This window comes from Pristiophorus japonicus, chromosome 15 (genome assembly GCF_044704955.1).
Source record: "Pristiophorus japonicus isolate sPriJap1 chromosome 15, sPriJap1.hap1, whole genome shotgun sequence".
Lineage (NCBI taxonomy): Eukaryota > Metazoa > Chordata > Chondrichthyes > Pristiophoridae > Pristiophorus > Pristiophorus japonicus.
Window position 1 is genome coordinate 61921015 of NC_091991.1, and position 21022 is coordinate 61942036.

Consider the following 21022-nt stretch of genomic DNA (forward strand, 5'->3'; position numbering starts at 1 on the left):
GTCAAGGCTGCAGACAATTCAAGAAACCATAGAAACATACAAAATAAAGTGCAGGAGCAGGCCAATTCAGCCCTTCTAGTCCTGCCACCAGCCATTCAATGAATTCATGGCTGAACATGAAACTTCAGTACCCACTTCCTGCTTTCTCGCCATACCCTTGATCCCCCGAGTAGTAAGGACTTCATCTAACTCCCTTTTGAATATATTGAGTGAATTGGCCTCAACTACTTTCTGTGCTAGAGAATTCCACAGGTTCACCACTCTCTGGGTGAAGAAGTTCTCCTCATCTCGGTCCTAAATGGCTTACCCCTTATCCTCAGACTGTGACCCCTGGTTCTGGACTTCCCCAACATTGGGAACATTCTTCCTGCATCTAACCTGTCTAAACCCGTCAGAATTTTAAACGTGACCATGAGGTCCCCTCTCATTCTTCTGAACTCCAGTGAATACAAGCCCAGTTAATCCAGTCTTTCTTGATAGGTCAGTCCCACCATCCCGGGAATCAGTCTGGTGAATCTTCGCTGCACTCCCTCAATAGCAAGAATGTCCTTCCTCAAGTTAGGAGACCAAAACTGTACACAATACTCCAGGTGTGGCCTCACCAAGGCCCTGTACAACTGTAGCAACACCTCCCTGCCCCTGTACTCAAATCCCCTCGCTATGAAGGCTAACATGCCATTTGCTTTCTTAACCGCCTACTGTACCTGCATGCCAACCTTCAATCACTAATGTACCACGACACCCAGGTCTCGTTGCACCTTCCCTTTTCCTAATCTGTCACCATTCAGATAATAGTCTGTCTCTCTGTTTTTACCACCAAAGTGGATAACCTCACATTTATCCACATTATACTTCATCTGCCATTCATTTGCCCACTCACCTAACCTATCCAAGTCACTCTGCAGCCTAATAGCATCCTCCTTGCAGCTCACACTGCCACCCAACTTAGTGTCATCCGCAAATTTGGAGATACTGCATTTAATCCCCTCGTCTAAATCATTAATGTACAATGTAAACAGCTGGGGCCCCAGCACAGAACCATGCGGCACCCCACTAGTCACTGCCTGCCATTCTGAAAAGTACCCGTTTACTCCTACTCTTGGCTTCCTGTCTGACAACCAGTTCTCAATCCATGTCAGCACACTACCCCCAATCCCATGTGCTTTAACTTTGCACATTAATCTCTTGTGTGGGACCTTGTCGAAAGCTTTCTGAAAGTCCAAATATACCACATCAACTGGTTCTCCTTTGTACACTTTACTGGAAATATCCTCAAAAAATTCCAGAAGATTTGTCGAGCATGATTTCCCTTTCACAAATCCATGCTGACTTGGACCTATCATGTCACCATTTTCCAAATGCGCTGCTATGACATCCTTAATAATTGATTCCATCATTTTACCCACGACTGAGGTCAGGCTGACCGGCCTATAATTCCCTGTTTTCTCTCTCCCTCCTTTTTTAAAAAGTGGGGTTACATTGGCTACCCTCCACTCCATAGGAACTGATCCAGAGTCAATGGAATGTTGGAAAATGACTGTCAATGCATCCGCTATTTCCAAGGCCACCTCCTTAAGTACTCTGGGATGCAGTCCATCAGGCCCTGGGGATTTATCGGCCTTCAATCCCATCAATTTCCCCAACACAATTTCCCGACTAATAAAGATTTCCCTCAGTTCCCCCTCCTTACTAGACCCTCTGACCCCTTTTATATCCGGAAGGTTGTTTGTGTCCTCCTTAGTGAATACCGAACCAAAGTACTTGTTCAATTGGTCTGCCATTTCTTTGTTCCCCGTTATGACTTCCCCTGATTCTGACTGCAGGGGACCTACATTTGTCTTTACTAACCTTTTTCTCTTTACATACCTATAGAAACTTTTGCAATCCGCCTTAATGTTCCCTGAAAGCTTCTTCTCGTACTCCATTTTCCCTGCCCTAATCAAACCCTTTGTCCTCCTCTGCTGAGTTCTAAATTTCTCCCAGTCCCCGGGTTCGCTGCTATTTCTGGCCAATTTGTATGCCACTTCCTTGGCTTTAATACTATCCCTGATTTCCCTTGATAGCCATGGTTGAGCCACCTTCCCTTTTTTATTTTTACGCCAGACAGGAATTTACAATTGTTGTAATTCATCCATGCGGTCTCTAAATGTCTGCCATTGCCCATCCACAGTCAACCCCCTAAGTATCATTCGCCAATCTATCCTAGTCAATTCACGCCTCATACCTTCAAAGTTACCCTTCTTTAAGTTCTGGACCATGGTCTCTGAATTAACTGTTTCATTCTCCATCCTAATGCAGAATTCCACCATATTATGGTCACTCTTCCCCAAGGGGCCTCGCACAATGAGATTGCTAATTAATCCTCTCTCATTACACAACACCCAGTCTAAGATGGCCTCCCCCCTAGTTGGTTCCTCGACATATTGGTCGAGAAAACCATCCCTTATGCACTCCAGGAAATCCTCCTCCACCGTATTGCTTCCAGTTTGGCTAGCCCAATCTATGTGCATATTAAAGTCACCCATTATAACTGCTGCACCTTTATTGCATGCACCCCTAATTTCCTGTTTGATGCCCTCCCCAACATCACTACTACTGTTTGGAGGTCTGTACACAACTCCTACTAACGTTTTTTGCCCTTTGGTGTTCTGCAGCTCTACCCATATAGATTCCACATCATCCAAGCTAATGTCTTTCCTAACTATTGCATTAATCTCCTCTTTAACCAGCAATGCTACCCCACCTCCTTTTCCTTTTATTCTATCCTTCCTGAATGTTGAATACCCCTGGATGTTGAGTTCCCAGCCCTGATCATCCTGGAGCCACGTCTCCGTAATCCCAATCACATCATATTTGTTAACATCTATTTGCACAGTTAATTCATCCACTTTATTGCGGATACTCCTTGCATTAAGACACAAAGCCTTCAGGCTTGTTTTTTGTTAAACACCCTTTGTCCTTTTAGAATTTTGCTGTACAGTGGCCCTTTTTGTTCTTTGCCTTGGGTTTCTCTGCCCTCTACTTTTCCTCATCTCCTTTCTGTCTTTTGCTTTTGCCTCCTTTTTGTTTCCCTCTGTCTCCCTGCATTGGTTCCCATCCCCCTGCCATATTAGTTTAAATCCTCCTCAACAGCACTAGCAAACATTCCCCCTAGGAAGAAGGATGAGGAGGGATAATTTGCCTTTGTCACAGTCACAAAGGATGTCATTTGTGACTTTGATGAAAGCCATTTCGGTACTGTGGCAGATGCGGAAACCGGATTGGAGGGATTCAAACATGGAGTTGTGGGAAAGATGGGCACAGATTTGGGAGGCGACAAAACGTTCATGGACTTGAGAGGAAAGGGAGGTTGGAGATGTAGTGGAAGTTTGCAAGGAGGGAGAGAGTCAAGGGTTGGTTTTCTGAGGAGAGAGGTGATGACAGCAGATTTGAGGGAGAGGTTGATATTACCCGAGGAGAGAATACCGTTAACAATGTCAGCTAACATGGGAGCCAGAAAAGGAAGTTGGGTGGTCAGCAGTTTAGTTGGAATAGGGTCAAGGAAGCAGGAAGTGGGTTTAATGGGCAAGATGAGCTCAATGAGGGGAGATCGATGGAGGAAGTTTTGGGGTTTGGGAGGTTTCAGGATGTGTGAACTTAAAGATACAAAGACTGGGTGGCACATTAAAAAGAACAGCAATGTTGTAGCTCTAAAAACACTGGGATTGAGACAACAAAACAGAAACATCAGGTTCCAAGGTTAAAAAAATTGCCAGAATGAAATAAACAGAAACTTCGACTGGGGAACATAACATACAAACAGGTTTAGACCAGTAGATGTGCAACGAATTTCCTTTCGATAGTTTTTAAAGATTGGGAGCCACCAGGTGAGGCTGGTTAATTATGAAGTAAAAATCTTAAACAATATTCCCGGCCGGGAACCTACAGTTCATGCCAGCTAAAGGCCCAATACAATTTTAAGCATTGTCCCCAGATGATGGCCAAGAACCTACAGACAAGGGCAGCTGATAGTAAATTGATTTTACACACTACTTCTCAGTGGGCCAGCTGACAGCGAATAAAAAATTTAAAATGCACTTTTCGCCACAGGTAATCTGGAGTTAAGTCGGCTGAGGACCAAAGAAAGATTTAAAATACATTGCTCCCCAAAGGAAAGTTGGGGTGGTAGCAGGAAGTGCTGCCTAATATCCACCGATTTCACTGTCAGTTCCCCCACAGATAACAGGGCCAAGTGCTCGAACAAACATATTACGCAGTTTCCCATCAGGAACCTGGAGTTAAAGCCAGCCAATAAGCAAAGAAAAATTTTAAATACACTGCTCCACGTGGGAAACATCGAATGCTGGCAACCCGACAGCCTAGGAAAAATATTATAAAGACTACTAACATGGGAACTTGCAGTAGGAGCAGGAAGCACTGCTCTCTTAAATCGGTTACACTGGCTCTTCAGTTTTCAGAGTGCTATCAGCGCTTACAATGCAATGCCAGCAAGTAGTATGGCAACAGCCCCACAGTTCAGTACAGAAGTTGAAGGCTATGGACCGGGCTAAGGAAGTCACTTGGCAAACCAGTACAGGAACAGGAGACAGTCGGCTAATGACAGGGCCCGGGAGAAGGATGCAGGCCAAAAAATATGTAAAATGAAAAACAAAACCCGTAGAGGATGACGACAACTGAAAAACTTGAAAAAGTTAGGATGCTGCACCACTACCTAGACAAATGGACACAGCAGGTACAACGTGTAAGAGTAACAGCACCACCAATGTGACACAATCTGGTGCACACCGTCAGCAAACACAGCAACAGTCTTGGCTTATTGGTAACACACTCACTTTTGAATTAGAAAGTTGGGAGTTCAAATCCCACTCCAGAGACTTGGGCACAATCTCTAGGCCAATGCTCCAGTGCAGTATTGAGGGAGTGCTGCACTGTCAGAGGTGCTGTTTTTTGAATGAGACATGAAAGTGAGGCCCTGTCTGTCCTCTCAGGTGGATGTAAAAGATTCCAGGGCACTATTTCGAAGAGCAGGGGAGTTGTCCCCGGTGTCCTAGCCAATCTTTCAACCAACATCATTAATAAACAAATTACCTAATTGCTTAACATTGCTGCTGCCTTTCCCACATTACAACAGTGACTACACTTCAAAAGTACAGCATCAAAAGTACTTTGTTGGCTGTAAAGTGCTATGTGACGTCTTCCCCTCATGAAAAGCGCTGTATAAATGCAGGTCTTTCATTCGAAGAGATCCAAAACTTGAGATATCACTAGAACTGCCAGCCTAGACACAATGTGGATGATTGCATTGACATCCTAGCATTGACAAACTTGGTTAACGGTTGGCAACTCCTTTGCCATATCCACCTGGTTATATTTTCCACAGCCTACCCTGCCCAAATCTGGCACAGTAGCAATGTGGCCCACAACACCAAGTCACACCTTCATCTCTCCTCCCATAGAGTATCTCATTCTTCTTCACACGCCCCGTTTTGTCCTTTGAAGTCTTAATTGTCTCCTGCTTCCCAATCACCCTTTCTCCCTAAAATACCTTGCCCCCCTTTTCTCTCTCTGTACTAATCAAATCCTCACAGATTTCAATCTCCTTCTCATCTCCCCAAACCATCTCTCTGCCAAGTTCATCACCTTCATGTCCTCCTTAAATATCTCCTTCCAGATAAACCCTCCAATCCGTAATCATGATCACCTTCTCAACCGCTCCATCTACTCCCATGGTCTTGATCACTGCTAACGATAGAAGGCTAACCACTTCACTGTATCTCTCACCATCCACATCACACTAAGCCCTTCCAACTCCATTTCATTGTGTCTGCACATGGGAAAAAAACTATTCCCCATTTGTCATCCCCTCAAAACCAAGGGTTTCAAACTTGCATCTGGTACAGAAATGCCTTTGCCATCCATCACTAGATTTGGCTGGAGCACATCAAGCACTAATGAGCTTTGGCCTCATTTGCAAATGCACCTACCATACTAGGTTCATCTTCGAGAACATAGATAACTCCTGGCTTATTTTCTACACTGCTAATCGTCTCATTCAACTCCTCTCCCCTACCCACTCTATCCTCAGTTCTAACAAGTGCGAGGAACTCCTGGACTTCTTTGTCACCGAGATGGAGGCCATCCATTCAACTGACTCTGCTGCTTCTTCCCCAACAAGCCAAACTTCCACCCCTAAAATCTGCAAACAACCCCCACCCAGGGTAGCCCCACCCTATGCCTGTCCCCTACTCTTTAGTATTTCTCCCATTTTCCTCCTAGGTCCTGTCTTAGCACAACTCATCCATGAGGCACATCTCCTGCACTTCTGACCTCCATTTCCACAAAACAGCTGACCACCTAACTTTCCATCCTGCCCCCATGTGAATGGGTAAATGGTTCCCTTTCGATTTCAAAACCACTGTCATTGCCTCCTCCTCAAAAAAAACCCTTCTGTCATAGCAAACTACCATGACACTTCCAACCTACCTTTTCTCTCTGAAGTTCATGGACATTTTGTGCCCATCCTGAGCTGTGTCCATCTCTCAAAAAATTCTATTTGAATCTCTTCAATCAGGTTTCTGCTCCAACCACAAAATCGCCCTCACCAAAGTAACAAATGACAATGTCTATGACCATGGTGCATCATCCCTCTTTATTCACCTCAACTTTTCTGCAGCCTTTGACACTCTATGACATCATCCTGCTCCAGTGCCCAGTTCAGTGGGATTGTCCTAACTTGGTTCCACTAGAATCATAGAATGGTCACAGCACAGAAGGCAGCAATTCAGCCTGCTGAGCCCGTGCCGACTCACAACTAGTCCCACTCACCCGCCCTTTCCCCATAGCCCTGCAAATGTTTTCTATTAGATACATATCCAATTCTCTTTTGAAAGATAAGATTGAGTCTTCCTCCACCACCCTTTCACAGCAGCGCAGTCCAGATCACAACCACTCACTACGTAAAAAAGTTTTTTCTTGCATCGCCTTTGGTTCTTTTGCTAATCACCTTAAATCTGCGTCATCTGGTTCTCGACCATTCTGCCAATATGAACAGTTTCTCTCCATCTCCTCTGTCAGACCTCTCATGATTATGAACACGTCAATCAAATCTCATCTCAATCTTCTCTGCTCCAAGGAGAACAACCCCAGCTTCTCCAGTCTATCCACGTAACTGAAGTCCCTCATTCCTGGAATCATTCTCGCACATCTTTTCTGCACCTTCTCCAAGGACTTCACATTCTTCCTAAAGTGTGGTGCCCAGAATTGAACACAGTACTCCACTTGGGGCTGAACCAGTATTTTATACAGGTTCATCATAATTTCCACACTTTTGTACTCTATACCTTTCTACTTATGAAGCCTAGGATCCCATAAGCCTTTTTAAACTGCTTTCTCAACCTGCCCTGCCACCTTCAATGATTTTTGCACACATACCCCTGGTTTCTGTTCGTGCATCCCCTTCAGGATTGTACCATTTAGTTTATATGCTCTCTCCTCATTCTTTCTACCAAAATGCATCACTTCACACTTTTCTGCTTTAAATCTCATGTGTCACATATCCACCCATTTCACCAGCCTGCTTTTGTCTTCCTGAAGTCCATCACTCTCCTCCTTACTGTTCACTATACTTCCAAGTTTTGTGTTATCTGCAAATTTGTAAATTGTGCCCTGTATACCCACATCCAAGTCATTAACATACATCAAGAAAAGCAGTGGTCCTCTCACTCTTGCATATCCAATCATAATCAAAAAATCTCTACTAATGGCTTCTCTTCCACCCCTGCACAATCACCTGTGGTAGCACATCACCTTTGTGCTACCATAGGTGATTGTGCAGGGGTGGAAGAGAAGCCATTAGTAGAGATGGTCCCCTTATCTACATGGTTGGATACATTATCTGCAGACACAGGGTCAGCTTCCACATGTACATCAACAACACCCAGCTGCACCGCCTTTGTACAGTCAGGCTGCTTATCCGACATCCAGGATTTAACGTATTGTAATTTCTTGCAATTAAGCATTGGGAAGTCTTAAACCATCGTCTTCAGTCTCTGCCACAAACGCCATATTTACCACCTACCCAATCTTCTTCCCTGTCCATTGTCTGAGGCTGAACTAAACTATTTGCAATTTTACTGTCTTATTCAGCTCCAAGCTAAGCTTCCAACCCCACATACTCTCTGACAGACAACTTCCACCATCATAAAGATCCGAGAGAGACCATGTTCCAAATGATTCAAAGTTAACTCATATAGGGGACAGTGATTTAACTTTATTCAGCATAAGCAAGACTTAATACATTACAGTATTCAAGCAGCAGTTTACAGATTATAATTGAGACTTATACTCTGGGTAGAAGCCACAACCATGAGTAGGCTGCACCGTGTCTCGTGTGTGTGTGTGTGTGTGTGTGTGTGTGTGTGTGTGTGTGTGTGTGTGTGTCTCTCTCTGTCTGACTCTGTCTCCCGGGTGTGTCTTTGATTACTCCTGAAAGCTTCAATTCCTGAAATTGTTTGCTCCAGAAATCTGCTACAATTTGCGGCTATTAAGACCCCTTTCTTATACCTTTACTCTCATTCAAAACTGATGGAGTGCTCCTGAAACAATCGCTGGCTGACATCCAAACCCAAAGGCCAATCGTAAAGATGCCATGTTTGTAGCACCCTGGCTTATGCAGGTTTTTGGTTTAAGAACACTCATGAATCATCTGTTTTTGACCATCAGGACTCGTATCTGGGATAGTTATCTTAATACAAACGAAATATGTCTCTTCAGGTTGAGATGCAGCCCCTGCTGTTGGCCTTTATTTTTATAATTCACTGCGGATGTTGTAACATTCCAGCACAATGGTAACAGCAGCTAACTTTGGTTCCCAGGCTCAGTTCAACCATGGCAATCTATTTTGCATCCCAGGTTGTCTGGTTACAACTTATTCATAGACTTTTAAGCATAAGAAAAAGGGTTACATGTTATACATAATTAAAGTTATACTTGCATACATTTAATCCTTACACACAGTTATAGATCTATTACTGATCAGATATTAATAGTTATAAGATATCAAAACAAGTATTTAAAAAAAAACTAACATGCAATTCATAACAATCTTACGATCCCTGCCTTTTATCTCAGTCTCTAGAATTCCATTAAGAGTCTCAACTTTTCTCACAGACTGACTGTCGATTTGCTAACAAGGCTCGTTGAAGTCTGCATTTTTAATATTTGATCAAACAGGCCTCTTTCTTCCATTTTAAAATCTAACTGGGTCTACCCAAGGCATATTACACGAGTTTAAAAGCATGACTATTCAAGAATTGACGTGCATTGACTAGCAGTTATATAACACAAACTTAAACCTAAAACTAATAATGCTTATTTAATTTCGTCCATGTTAGCTAGTGGGAATCCAAAATGGAGATTTTTCGGGATTCTTACACCTCTAACATAGTCTGCCTCCGCCCCTCACTCAAGCCATCTGCTGCTGGAACCCTGATCCATGTCACCTCCAGATTAATATTCCAATGTTTTACTGGCTGGCCTCCCATCATCCACCCTCTGCAAACTTCTGATCATCCAAAATTGTATACCCTGTATCCTATGCCACCGCAAGTCCTGCTCGCCCATTACCTCAGAGCAATGTCACAAGAAAAATAGCTAGTAATGAAAAAAATATTTTGGTTGTCAACTAAAATATTGCTACCTTTGGGTGAAAAGAACAATTTACAGAGGGAAAGTGGAGGGAGGAATGAAAAGGAAATGGAGGGGCATGCCAAGGATTGGCAGCTGATACCAAACTGAAAAAATAAACCAGCAATGCAATTGGCTAATTATGTGGCTGCTAACAAATTGATACTTCTGAAAAAAAATTTGAGCAACTGATCTGTTGGTTTTGTACAAGTTTCTCTTTCATGGTTGGTAGCTTTTTCATCTATCTATATTTAGCATATCAGCTTATTAACGTAATAGATCGTGGTTATTTGACCCAATCAGAAAAGCATTCCACGTTTCACATTTAACATGTAATGCATGCTATACACTATACTTTTAATTACACAAATGTATATATTACGTAAATACATGCACAGCTAATGAAGGTTGAAAACAGCTTGTAGATATTTCCTAAAGTATTTCTGTTCAACTAAAATGGAAGAAAATCCCGGACAAAGAAACTCTCTAGTTTCAAAATGTTATGTAAAATTCACTACAATGCAACTCTTGATAATTTACTGTTGTGTAACTTTACCTCTGTCTGCAGTATGGCAGCTCTCTGTTCCTTTGCTGTAAGCGATTCTTTGAGTACTTCTACATGTTGTTTACTGTCCGAAAATTGGTTTGTCAGCGTTTCAAGCTTTGTCTGCAATGCAAGAAGATCCGTCTCCTTTCTGGAAAGCTCCTGTTTCACTTGATCAATCTAGGAAATATAAAGCACTGACTCAGTATAAAAACTACTACACCGTCAGTTCATATGATTTTCAAGTTACTTTAACTTAGAGACAGAACAGATTTTCAATATCAAACTTCAGCATTATGACCAAAGATGTAACTTTATTTCAATAAGAAAGTTATTGATTTATGAATTTTTGAAAGTGCTTTAACAAAATCTGGAAATTATCTGCAAAGTAGACCTTAACAAGAGTTTGACCAAATATTTAGTGGGCTCCAGCTATGTACACTTCTTGAAAAATGTTGCAGTTTTTTTTCATTGAATTCCATTAAAAACTCAGAGTAAAGAGTATTGCGCTAACATTATTGATCAACCCCACTCCTAAACGGTCCTTTATCGGTGTCAACAAACTGCAAGATAACAGTCAGTTGATCAAATGTGTACAAAGGTTAATAAAGGAGATTATTGCAAATCCACCAACAATTGGGGACCATAAATTAAATATTTTGCTGCGGATCCTGAATCCTGAGAATTTCACCGTTGTATTTCAAAATGCTTGATTTTCTTTCACCGAGTCTGCACCACAGACACAGGTCATTCTGCTCAACTTATCTACACTGACGTTTATGCTCCACACGAGCTTGTCCCACCCTCTTCATCTAACCCAGTCAGCATACCCTTCTATTCTTTTCTCCTTCATGTGCTTATCTAGCTTCTCTTAAAAGCATGTGACCACTATGAACAATGGTGAAGGTCTGCATGAAGTAGATCAAATGGTCTACTTAGTTTAAAAAAAAAATGAAAAAGCCAAATTTCTTGCTAATGCTATGCAAGAGCAGCAGTCTACAATAATGTGAATAGCTGAAAAGTGCACAGTGTTGCTCAGCAGATTACAAAGTTAATATTTTTGTAAAATAAAAAAGTGCAGGAAAAAAAGGCTGCATATAGGATTAGACTATTGACTTCAATCGAACTTGGTGAAATTTGCAAAAAATTTAATTGTTCCAACTTTAATCAATTGGGTGACAACATGGTGCACTTTCACTATACACTAACACACACCACCATGCAGATCCACACTTTCTCAACACAGAATTTTTTGGCTTAGACCTTGAAATAGTCAGTGTTGACAAAGTTATGCTGCCATCATGAGGAAGCAGACTGACAACAGACAGAGTGGAAACATGAGGACAAATGTCACTGTGCCACACTTGCACAGCTCAAGAACACAGAAGCACATGCAAGAGGTTTGCCTGCCCATCCACTTGTTAACAGTTGGCATGTGGTTATGAAGACAAAGGAGTGGAATAGCTTGGAGTGACAAAATTAAAACTGTTGGACTGGAAATTCACCAAACGCCCGTTTTTTTCGGCGATATTTTCGCCACTTTTGATCCGCTAGTTTCAATGAAGTCTTGCACCAGCGGTTTTGAAATACCTTAAGCGGTCCGCTGGCGTGCAAAACTGGAAATACCGCTATTGCTGTAGTTTGGACATTTGGCGCACCCGTATTCTGGGCGAAAAAAAACACCTGAGAAAAACCTGCATTGCAGCCCCAAAAACGGCAGTACATAAGTCCACCTGCAAAAAAAGTTAAAGTTTTTATTTTTAAATTTTTTTTTTGCAGTGATTACCTAGTTGAGGGTCTTGTAAACATTGTGATTTTTTTTAATTTTTTGCTTTCTTTGGGCGTCTTCCTCTCTCCCCGTGCCTGTCTTTTAGCGGTAATCGGCCTTGGACTAAAGTTGGCGAGGACCGCGATTTCCACTGGGAATCCTTGTGCAACGCTGATTTTTTTTACCTCTGGGCGCATTTTGTAACAAAACTACGGCCTTTAAAAAATGGCGGTGTGATTAGCGGTATTTTTGCCGATAAATGCCCCAAAAAATACCGCTATGGCCAAAAGACGAATTTCTAGCCCTTAGATTGTTACCTTCAGAAACTATGGCCTCAAGGTTCCACATGATTTGCTCCTGATTTTTTAGGAGCAACTGGTGTAGAACGGAGTATCTTAGAAATCAGAATTCTCGTCATTTAGTTTGCTCCAGTTCTAGTCAGTTAGAACAGTTTTACTTTGGAACAGAATTTTTTTTTCCAAAAGGGTGCGTGTCCGGCCACTTACGCCTGTTTTCAAAGTTTCGTCAGTGAAAACTTACTCCAAACTAACTTAGAATGGAGTAAGTGAAGATTTTTGTACGCTCGAAAAAACCTTGTCTACACTTTCGAAAATCAGGCGTAGGTTACAAATCAGGCATAGGGAATGGTGGGGGGGGGGGGGGGGGGGGGGTTTACAAACATTAAACACTTCAGTTTTACAAATAAAGAGCCATCATCAATAATAAATACATCAATAAATCAACCAATAAATCAATCAAAAAAAATTAATAAGAAATATATATTTTTTTTAAATCAATAAATAAAACATTTTCTACTTACCGACTGCAGCACCAGGAGCCCTCCAACAGCGTGCTGGGATGCCCCCCCACCCCCGCAGTGTGTCTCTGTCAGTGTCTGTATCTCTCTGTCTGTCTGTGTGTGTGTCTCTCATTCTCTGTCTGTCAGTGTCTGTGTTTCTGATAGTGAGGGGAGGGGGAGGAGGGGTGTAGAGGGAGAGAGAGGGGGAGAGCAGAGGGAGAGAGGGAGGGGGAAGCAGAGGGATGGGGGGGGAAGGGGAAGGAGATGGGGGGGCAGGGGAAGGAGATGGGGGGGCAGGGGAAGGAGATAGGGGGGGAAAGGGGAAGGAGACGGGGGGGGGAAGGGGAAGGAGACGGGGGGGGGAAGGGGATGGAGACGGGGGGGGGAAGGGGAAAGGAGACGGGGGGGGAGGCGAAAGGAGACGGGGGGGGAGGCGAAAGGAGACGGGGGGGGGGGCGAAAGGAGACGGGGGGGGGCGAAAGGAGACGGGGGGGGGCGAAAGGAGACGGGGGGGGCGAAAGGAGACGGGGGGGCGAAAGGAGACGGGGGGGCGAAAGGAGACGGGGGGGGCGAAAGGAGACGGGGGGGGCGAAAGGAGACGGGGGGGCGAAAGGAGACGGGGGGGCGAAAGGAGACGGGGGGGCGAAAGGAGACGGGGGGGCGAAAGGAGACGGGGGGGCGAAAGGAGACGGGGGGGCGAAAGGAGACGGGGGGGCGAAAGGAGACGGGGGGGCGAAAGGAGACGGGGGGGGCGAAAGGAGACGGGGGGGCGAAAGGAGACGGGGGGGCGAAAGGAGACGGGGGGGCGAAAGGAGACGGGGAGGCGAAAGGAGACGGGGAGGCGAAAGGAGACGGGGGGGCGAAAGGGAGACGGGGAGGCGAAAGGGAGACGGGGGGGGGAAAGGAGATTGGGGGGGGGGGAAGGAGATTGGGGGGGGGGAAGGAGATTGGGGGGGGGGGAAGGAGATTGGGGGGGGGGGAAGGAAATTGGGGGGGGGGGAAGGAAATTGGGGGGGGGGGGAAGGAGATTGGGGGGGGAAATTGGGGGGGGGAGGAGGAAATTGGGGGGGGGAAGGAAATTGGGGGGGGAAGGAAATTGGGGGGGGGAAGGAAATGGGGGGGGAAAGGAAATTGGGGGGGGGGAAGGAAATTGGGGGGGGGGAAGGAAATTGGGGGGGGGGAAGGAAATTGGGGGGGGGGGAAGGAAATTGGGGGGGGGAAGGAGATTGGGGGGGGGAAGGAGATTGGGGGGGGAAGGAGATTGGGGGGGGGAAGGAGATTGGGGGGGGGGAAGGAGATTGGGGGGGGGGGAAGGAGATTGGGGGGGGGGGAAGGAGATTGGGGGGGGGGGGGGGAAGGAGATTGGGGGGGGGGGGGAAGGAGATTGGGGGGGGGGGAAGGAGATTGGGGGGGGAAGGAGATTGGGGGGGGGAGGAGATTGGGGGGGGGAGGAGATTGGGGGGGGGGAAGGAGATTGGGGGGGGGGGGGAAGGAGATTGGGGGGGGAGGGGAAGGAGATTGGGGGGGGGGGGGGGGGGAGAGGAGAAGGGGGAGGGAGGCTGAACGGGCCAGGCCCGAGATTTCGAGCAGGGCCCGTCCCCAGCTCCAGATTTACAGGTAGGTGGCGTTGCGTCAGGTCGTGGGGGAGCCCGGGCCAGGGGGGTGGGGGTGGGCGCGGGGAGGGAGGTCGGTTCGGTTCGGGTCGGGGGGAGGGAGGGAGAGGGAGGTCAGGTCGGGGGGAGGGAGGTCAGGTCGGATCCAGTCCGGGGGCGAGGGGGGAGCGGGAGTCGGGTCGGGGTTTGTCCAGAGGCTGGGGGGTGGCGGGAGTCGGGTGGGGTCCGGAGGTGGGGGAGCCTTATGCACGCAGCCCCAGTGAGGCCATTCGGCCAGGGCTAGGGGCTGCGTGCTTCGGCTCCTCCCACACAGTTTTGGGCACCTGGAGCTACTGCACATGCGCGCCCACTGTAGCGCGCATGTGCAGAGGTCCTGGCACTGTTTTCAGCGCAGGGACCTGGCTCCGCCCCCGACAGCTCGTGCTGCGCTGCGCCGAGGGCCAGAGGACCTGCAGGAAGGTGGAGAATCTGGAGGGTTTTTTTAGGCGCACTTTGTGGCGCGAAAAATGGGCGTCCAGGTCGGGACTGCGCCGTTCTCGGCGCGGCTCGAAACTTGGGCCCTATGAAACTATGCAGAAGGGTAGTTTATAAAAGAAGAATTTTGTGTGGATACCCTATACACAAAAAAGGCAAATAACATACTCAATTTGACAAAGATGTTCTGCTCAATTATTTACAGAATATATTATTCTACAATGCTTAAAAACCAAACTACATGACAGAAAATGTTGCTTGTACACCTTCCACTTTATTAATTTTCTTTAATACAGATGCTTTTACCGAACAGAAAACAAGAACTAATTTTTTTTTTTAAATCCCCAACCAACAAGCTCTGCCGATGACTGAGTGAGTTTATCCAATGATTAGCTGTGCCATACAGACCTGGTCAGATCCAGGTTTGAGCTCCAGTCTATGTTGCATTAGTTTCTCTCAACTGTGGTTACAGTAAGGGTGCAACAAGTGGACTCGGAGCCTTTAGATTAGACAACATTCACCAATCCGGATCACTATCCAGCAATCCCTGCTGAAAATGTGAATGAGAACATCAGATGAAGGACCAATCCGGCTACAATGTACCTTCATTCAAATAGCCTGTCAAATCTCATTGTGAAGTCTCACACATTAATAATTGGGCAAGGTACCAAAGTGGAACCCTTTTCCAAATATTAATAAGGAAAAAATTGGTGACAAAAACTTCCAAATTATAATTTTACTACTGATGTATATTAAATACCTATAATTACAAAATTTCAAATTTTAATGCTCAAAATTTGTTAATGTTGATGGCTAGGGTTCAGTAAAAATATAAGTGTACCTTCAAACCTCGATTTCAATTATTACAAAACTTAAAATCAACAATTTTAAAATGTGCTTTAATTTTTGAATAGGCATGTTGAACAGATTGGACTTGGGAGCAGGCGCCCAAGCCGAGAGTGGGAGCCCCATTCAGGGTTGGATTAAGGGTAAAGGTAAACAGTATTGACATAAGTGACGTAGCAAGAGCAGAACGAAGTCTCTAGGGCTCAGGCACATGTTATTCTCGATTTGATGTAAACAGACTCTGGATGCCTTTTTTCTAGAGATGCATTCTACACACAAATCAGGGACGAAAAAAATGAAAGAGCACCAGCTACGCGAGGAGCAAAAGAGACGAGCAGTAGCTAAACTGCTTAAATGGGATAACTTTTTCCAACTAAAAACGCAAGATCATGAAGATGAAGGCCAAGGTGACGCTGTGCTGTCAACTTCAACAACTAGTGGCACCGGACCCGGAGTTGGCCAAGTTGGAGCTCCGTCAAAAAGTTGAAGATGAAGAAAACCAATTGGCGCATACAGAGCTGAAAGAGGCACAACTTACGAGTGACATTGGGCTGTGGGGAGACAATATCTCAGAAGACATGCCAAGCCATTGGATTGAAAAAGGTAGTGAGGATTGTCAAAACTGTGATAAAGACTCCAAAACTCCGGTGTGATTCATGCCAAGGAAGGATGTCGCCGATACTTGAAGTCCTTCGTCACATGTGTGCACCTGCTGACAGGGGAACATGTGGAGCGAATATGGCTCTGTTATTTACCTTCAAACAGTAGAGTATACTGCTTTGCTTGCAAGGCCACAGCACGAACAAGTAGCCACTTTACTCATGGGTTTAATGACTGGAAGCATGGAGACGAGAGGATTTCATCGCAGAGAAGCCACGGTTGTAATGTGCACTAGACAAGCTGGCACTGGTTGTGTGGATGGTCATATTGTCTTCCAGTTTGAAAATCAACAGCAGTACTGGCGCAAGGTGCTAGAGCGGGCTGCCTGTGTGATAACGTTTCTCTGTGAACGAGGTTTTTCATTGTGAGGCAGAGACGAAATCGTTGGGTCTCCAAGTAATGGTAATTATCTGGGTGTGTTGGAGGTTCTCGCAAACTATGATGCATTTCTTGCTGAACGCATCAAGCGGTTCACCAACAAAGGCAAGAGGCATACTTCATACTTGTCTGCCACAAGAAGTGATTAGTCTGATGGGTAGCAAAGTACTCGAGACGATTATGCAGGAATTGAAATCAGTGAAGTTCTGTTCAATATCTGTTAATTCAAGGCAAGATGTTACACACTCAGATCGGCTGACATTTGTCATTTGTTATGTTCTACTGACTGGTCCTGAGGAAAAGTTCCTAAAGTTCTTGCCAATAATTGGTCATACTGAACAAATAGCAGAAATAATACTGGCCTTCCCGGATGAGAACGGGATCAACATAAAAAATTGTCGCGGATAATCTTATGAAAATGCTTCAAATATATGAGTGGGAAATAAATTGGTGTCCAAACGATCAAAGAGCAATGCCCATATATGATGTTTATACCATGCGCAGTGCACTCACTCAACCTTGTGGGGAAAAAAAGTGTTGAATGCAACCCAGTGATTGTACAAAAGTTGTACATTTTTCTCTCTGCATCGATGTATCGCAGGCGACTGCTTTATGAAAAACTAAAGCCTTCAGGGCTCTCTGTTGTCAAACAACTTTCTGCTACTCGATGGTCAGCAAGGTATGAAGCAGTGTCAGACCTGCTCAAAGGTTACACTCCCATATGCGAAGTGTTGGAATCCCTGGTAATTGACGTGGAACAGAAAGTTGAATGCCGAAATGAACCTCAGTTAATCCTTGACAAACTTGGCGAACGAGATTCAGCTATTCTCATTATTATTTGGAACACAGTCTTGAAGTGCTTTCACCTGACCAATCTCTCGCTTCACGAGACCGGCTTGAATCGGAATATCATGGTATCCTTACTAGAGTCCCTTGTCGATTTTGTCAAGACCCAGCGGAGAGCTTCAGGACTGTGAAGACCTAGGGATTAAACTGTGTGGCCACAATGTGTACAATTCAGCTCAGAGGTGCGTCCGGGTGCGCAAATGCCGCTAAGACGATGGAGATGCTAAAAACACTGTGCTGTCACCCAAAGAGAAATTCAAAACTGTGTTTCTTGTCATCATTGATCAACTAAGCAGTACCTTGAAACACCGCCGTGAAGCATACAAGGAAATCAACTGTAAGTTTGGATTCCTGTCAAAGCTAGCCGTTCTCTCGACTCACGAGATCAAGCAAGACGCAGCAAATCTTGCCTGCTCCTATCCCAAAGATCTGGAACCTATGATTGAAAGTAAACTCATCCAGTTTTCTAGCTTGGTAGCATCCTCAACAGAGCTTCAAACCTCAATGTGTGTCAAACAAACTAAGTCAGCAGAGCTGAGAATGTACCAATTCCTCCATACATCCTCACCCAAACCTTTTCTAACATTGAAATAGCTCTTCAGATATATCTGTCAATGATGGTATCAAATTGCAGTGGTGAGCGGTCCTTCTCGAAACTAAAACGCATCAAGGATGAGGTCAGGAACCGAATGGGACAAGTTCGACTTAATAGTCTTTCAATCATGAACATCGAGAGCGAAGTACTGAGAGGACTCGACTTCTGGAAAATCATTAACGAGTTTAGCCATCAGAAATCTCGGAAAAGATCAATGTAATGTTATAGAAACATAGAAAATAGGTGCAGGAGTAGGCCATTCAGCCCTTCGAGCCTGCACCACCATTCAATAAGATCATGGCTGATCATAACCTCAGTACCCCTTTCCTGCTTTCTCTCCATACCCATTGATCCCTTTAGCCGTAAGGACCATATATCCAATGAACTGGCATCAACAACTCTCTGCGGCAGGGAATTCCACAGGTTAATAACTCTGAGTGAAGAAGTTTCTCCTCAGCTCAGTCCGAAATGGCTTACCCCTTATCCTTAAGACTGTGTCCCCTGGTTCTGGACTTCCCCAACATCGGGAACATTCTTCCTGCATCTAACCTGTCCAGTCCCGTCAGAATTTTATATGTTTCTATGAGATCCCCTCTCATCCTTCTAAACTCCAGTGAATAAAGGCCCAGTCGATCCAGTCTCTCCTGTGTCAGTCCAGCCATCCCTGGAATCAGTCTGGTGAACCTTCGCTGCACTCCCTCAATTGCAAGAACGTCCTTCCTCAGGTTAGGAGACCAAATTCCAATACTCCAGGACACAATATTCCAGGTGAAGCCTCACCAAGGCCCTGTACAACTGAAGTAAGACTTCCCTGCTCCTATACTCAAAACCCCGAGCTATGAAGGCCAACATACCATTTGCCTTCTTCACCGCCTGCTGTACCCTCATGCCAACTTTCAATGACTGATAAATCATGACACCCAGGTCTCGTTGCACCTCCCCCTTTCCTAATCTGCCGCCATTCAGATAATATTCTGCCTTCGTGTTTTTGCCCCCAAAGTGGATAACCTCACATTTATCCACATTATACTGCATCTGCCATGCATTTGCCCACTCACCTAACCTGTCCAAGTCACCCTGCAGCCTCTTAGCATCCTCCTCACAGCTCACACCGCCACCCAGCTTAGTCATCTGCAAACGGAGATATTACACTCATTTCCTTCATCCAAATCATTAATGTATATTGTAAATAGCTGGGGTCCCAGCACTGAGCCCTGTGGCACCCCACTAGTCACTGCCTGCCATTCTGAAAAGGACCCATTTATCCCGACTCTCTGCTTCCTGTCTGCCAACCAGTTCTCTATCCACGTCAGTACATTACCCCCAATACCATGTGCTTTAATTTTGCACACCAATCTCTTGTGCGGGACCTTGTCAAAAGCCTTTTGAAAGTCCAAATACACCACATCCACTGGTTCTCCCCTGTCCACTCTACGAGTTACATCCTCAAAAAATTCCAGAAGATTTGTCAAGCATGATTTCCCTTTCATAAATCCATGTTGACTTGGACCGATCCTGTCACTGCTTTCCAAATGTGCTGTTATTTCATCTTTAATAATTGATTCCAACATTTTCCCCACTACTGATGTCAGGCTAACCGGTCTATAATTACCCGTTTTCTCTCTCCCTCCTTTTTTAAAAAGTGATGTTACATTAGCTACCCTCCAGTCCATAGGAACTGATCCGGAGTCAATAGACTGTTGGAAAATGATCCCCAATGCATCCACTATTTCTAGGGCCACTTCCTTAAGTACTCTGGGATGCAGACTATCAGACCCCGGAGATTTATTGGCCTTCAATCCCATCATTTTCCCTAACACAATTTCCCGCCCAATAAGGATATCCTTCAGTTCCTCCTTTTCACTAGACCCTCGGCCCCCTAATACTTCCGGAAGGTTATTTGCGTTTTCCTTCGTGAAGACAGAACCAAAGTATTTGTTCAACTCGTCTGCCATTTCTTTGTTCCCCATTATAAATTTACCTGAATCTGACTGCAAGACACTTACGTTTGTCTTCACTAATCTTTTCCTCTTCACATATCTATAGAAGCTTTTGCAGTCAGTTTTTAGGTTCCCGGCAGGCTTCCTCTCATACTCTATTTTCCTCTTCCTAATTAATGTTATACTTGTAGTTGCCTCTGTGGAGAAAATGGAATGCAAATGACTGATGGTCTTCCAAAAAATTGTGCTGTCTTGTTCTAAATTGTTGCCATTGTTGATTTTGTTTCAAAATGTAAGGTTTTTTTTATATTAAAACGTTGTTGTTTACTATTTATACAGGGTTTTATCACGGTATCGGTTTGATTGTTTGGAAACATCATAAAATATTAAATGAGTGTCGTCATAGTATCAATGAGAACATGACCGTAGATGTCGACTTGACCTTGACTTGATGCATACTCAGTATAGTGCCCTGTGACTTAGCTCACTAATGTAATTTACTGCAGGATGTGAATGGGAGTAGGGGGGCCCATGGCTGGGGTACTGCCCGGGGTCCGAGGCACTCTTAATCCATTCCTGCTTGGGAATCTGCTCTGAAATAATACATGCAGGGTAACAAAGACACAAATTCAGATTCAGGACATATGTTACTGTGATCAGTCGGCACATTAAACAGACTTATTTCTTGAATCATGCTTTTGGTCTAGAGCTCTATCATTGCATGAGGCCAATTAAGCGCAACCAGCATGACTGCAAAAGCTTGTTCTACTCAACTACACACTACAATATTCTCTTTCACTTCATTAAATTTTAGAATTTGTCCAGTTTACCAGTATATGCATCACTTAAAAATGTTAGTTGGACTTATTATAGTG

General features: G+C 44.8%; 1 protein-coding gene across 3 annotated transcripts in view; it reads right to left on the reverse strand.

Moving 5' to 3' along the window:
• Positions 1-21022, reverse strand: part of LOC139280807 (ELKS/Rab6-interacting/CAST family member 1-like) — a 1247673-nt gene that overhangs the window by 1117101 nt on the left and 109550 nt on the right. For all 3 annotated transcript variants that reach the window (XM_070900522.1, XM_070900521.1, XM_070900523.1), the window contains one exon: positions 10241-10408. In XM_070900522.1, coding sequence (XP_070756623.1) covers positions 10241-10408 — 168 coding nt within the window. The remainder of the gene's footprint in view (positions 1-10240; positions 10409-21022) is intronic.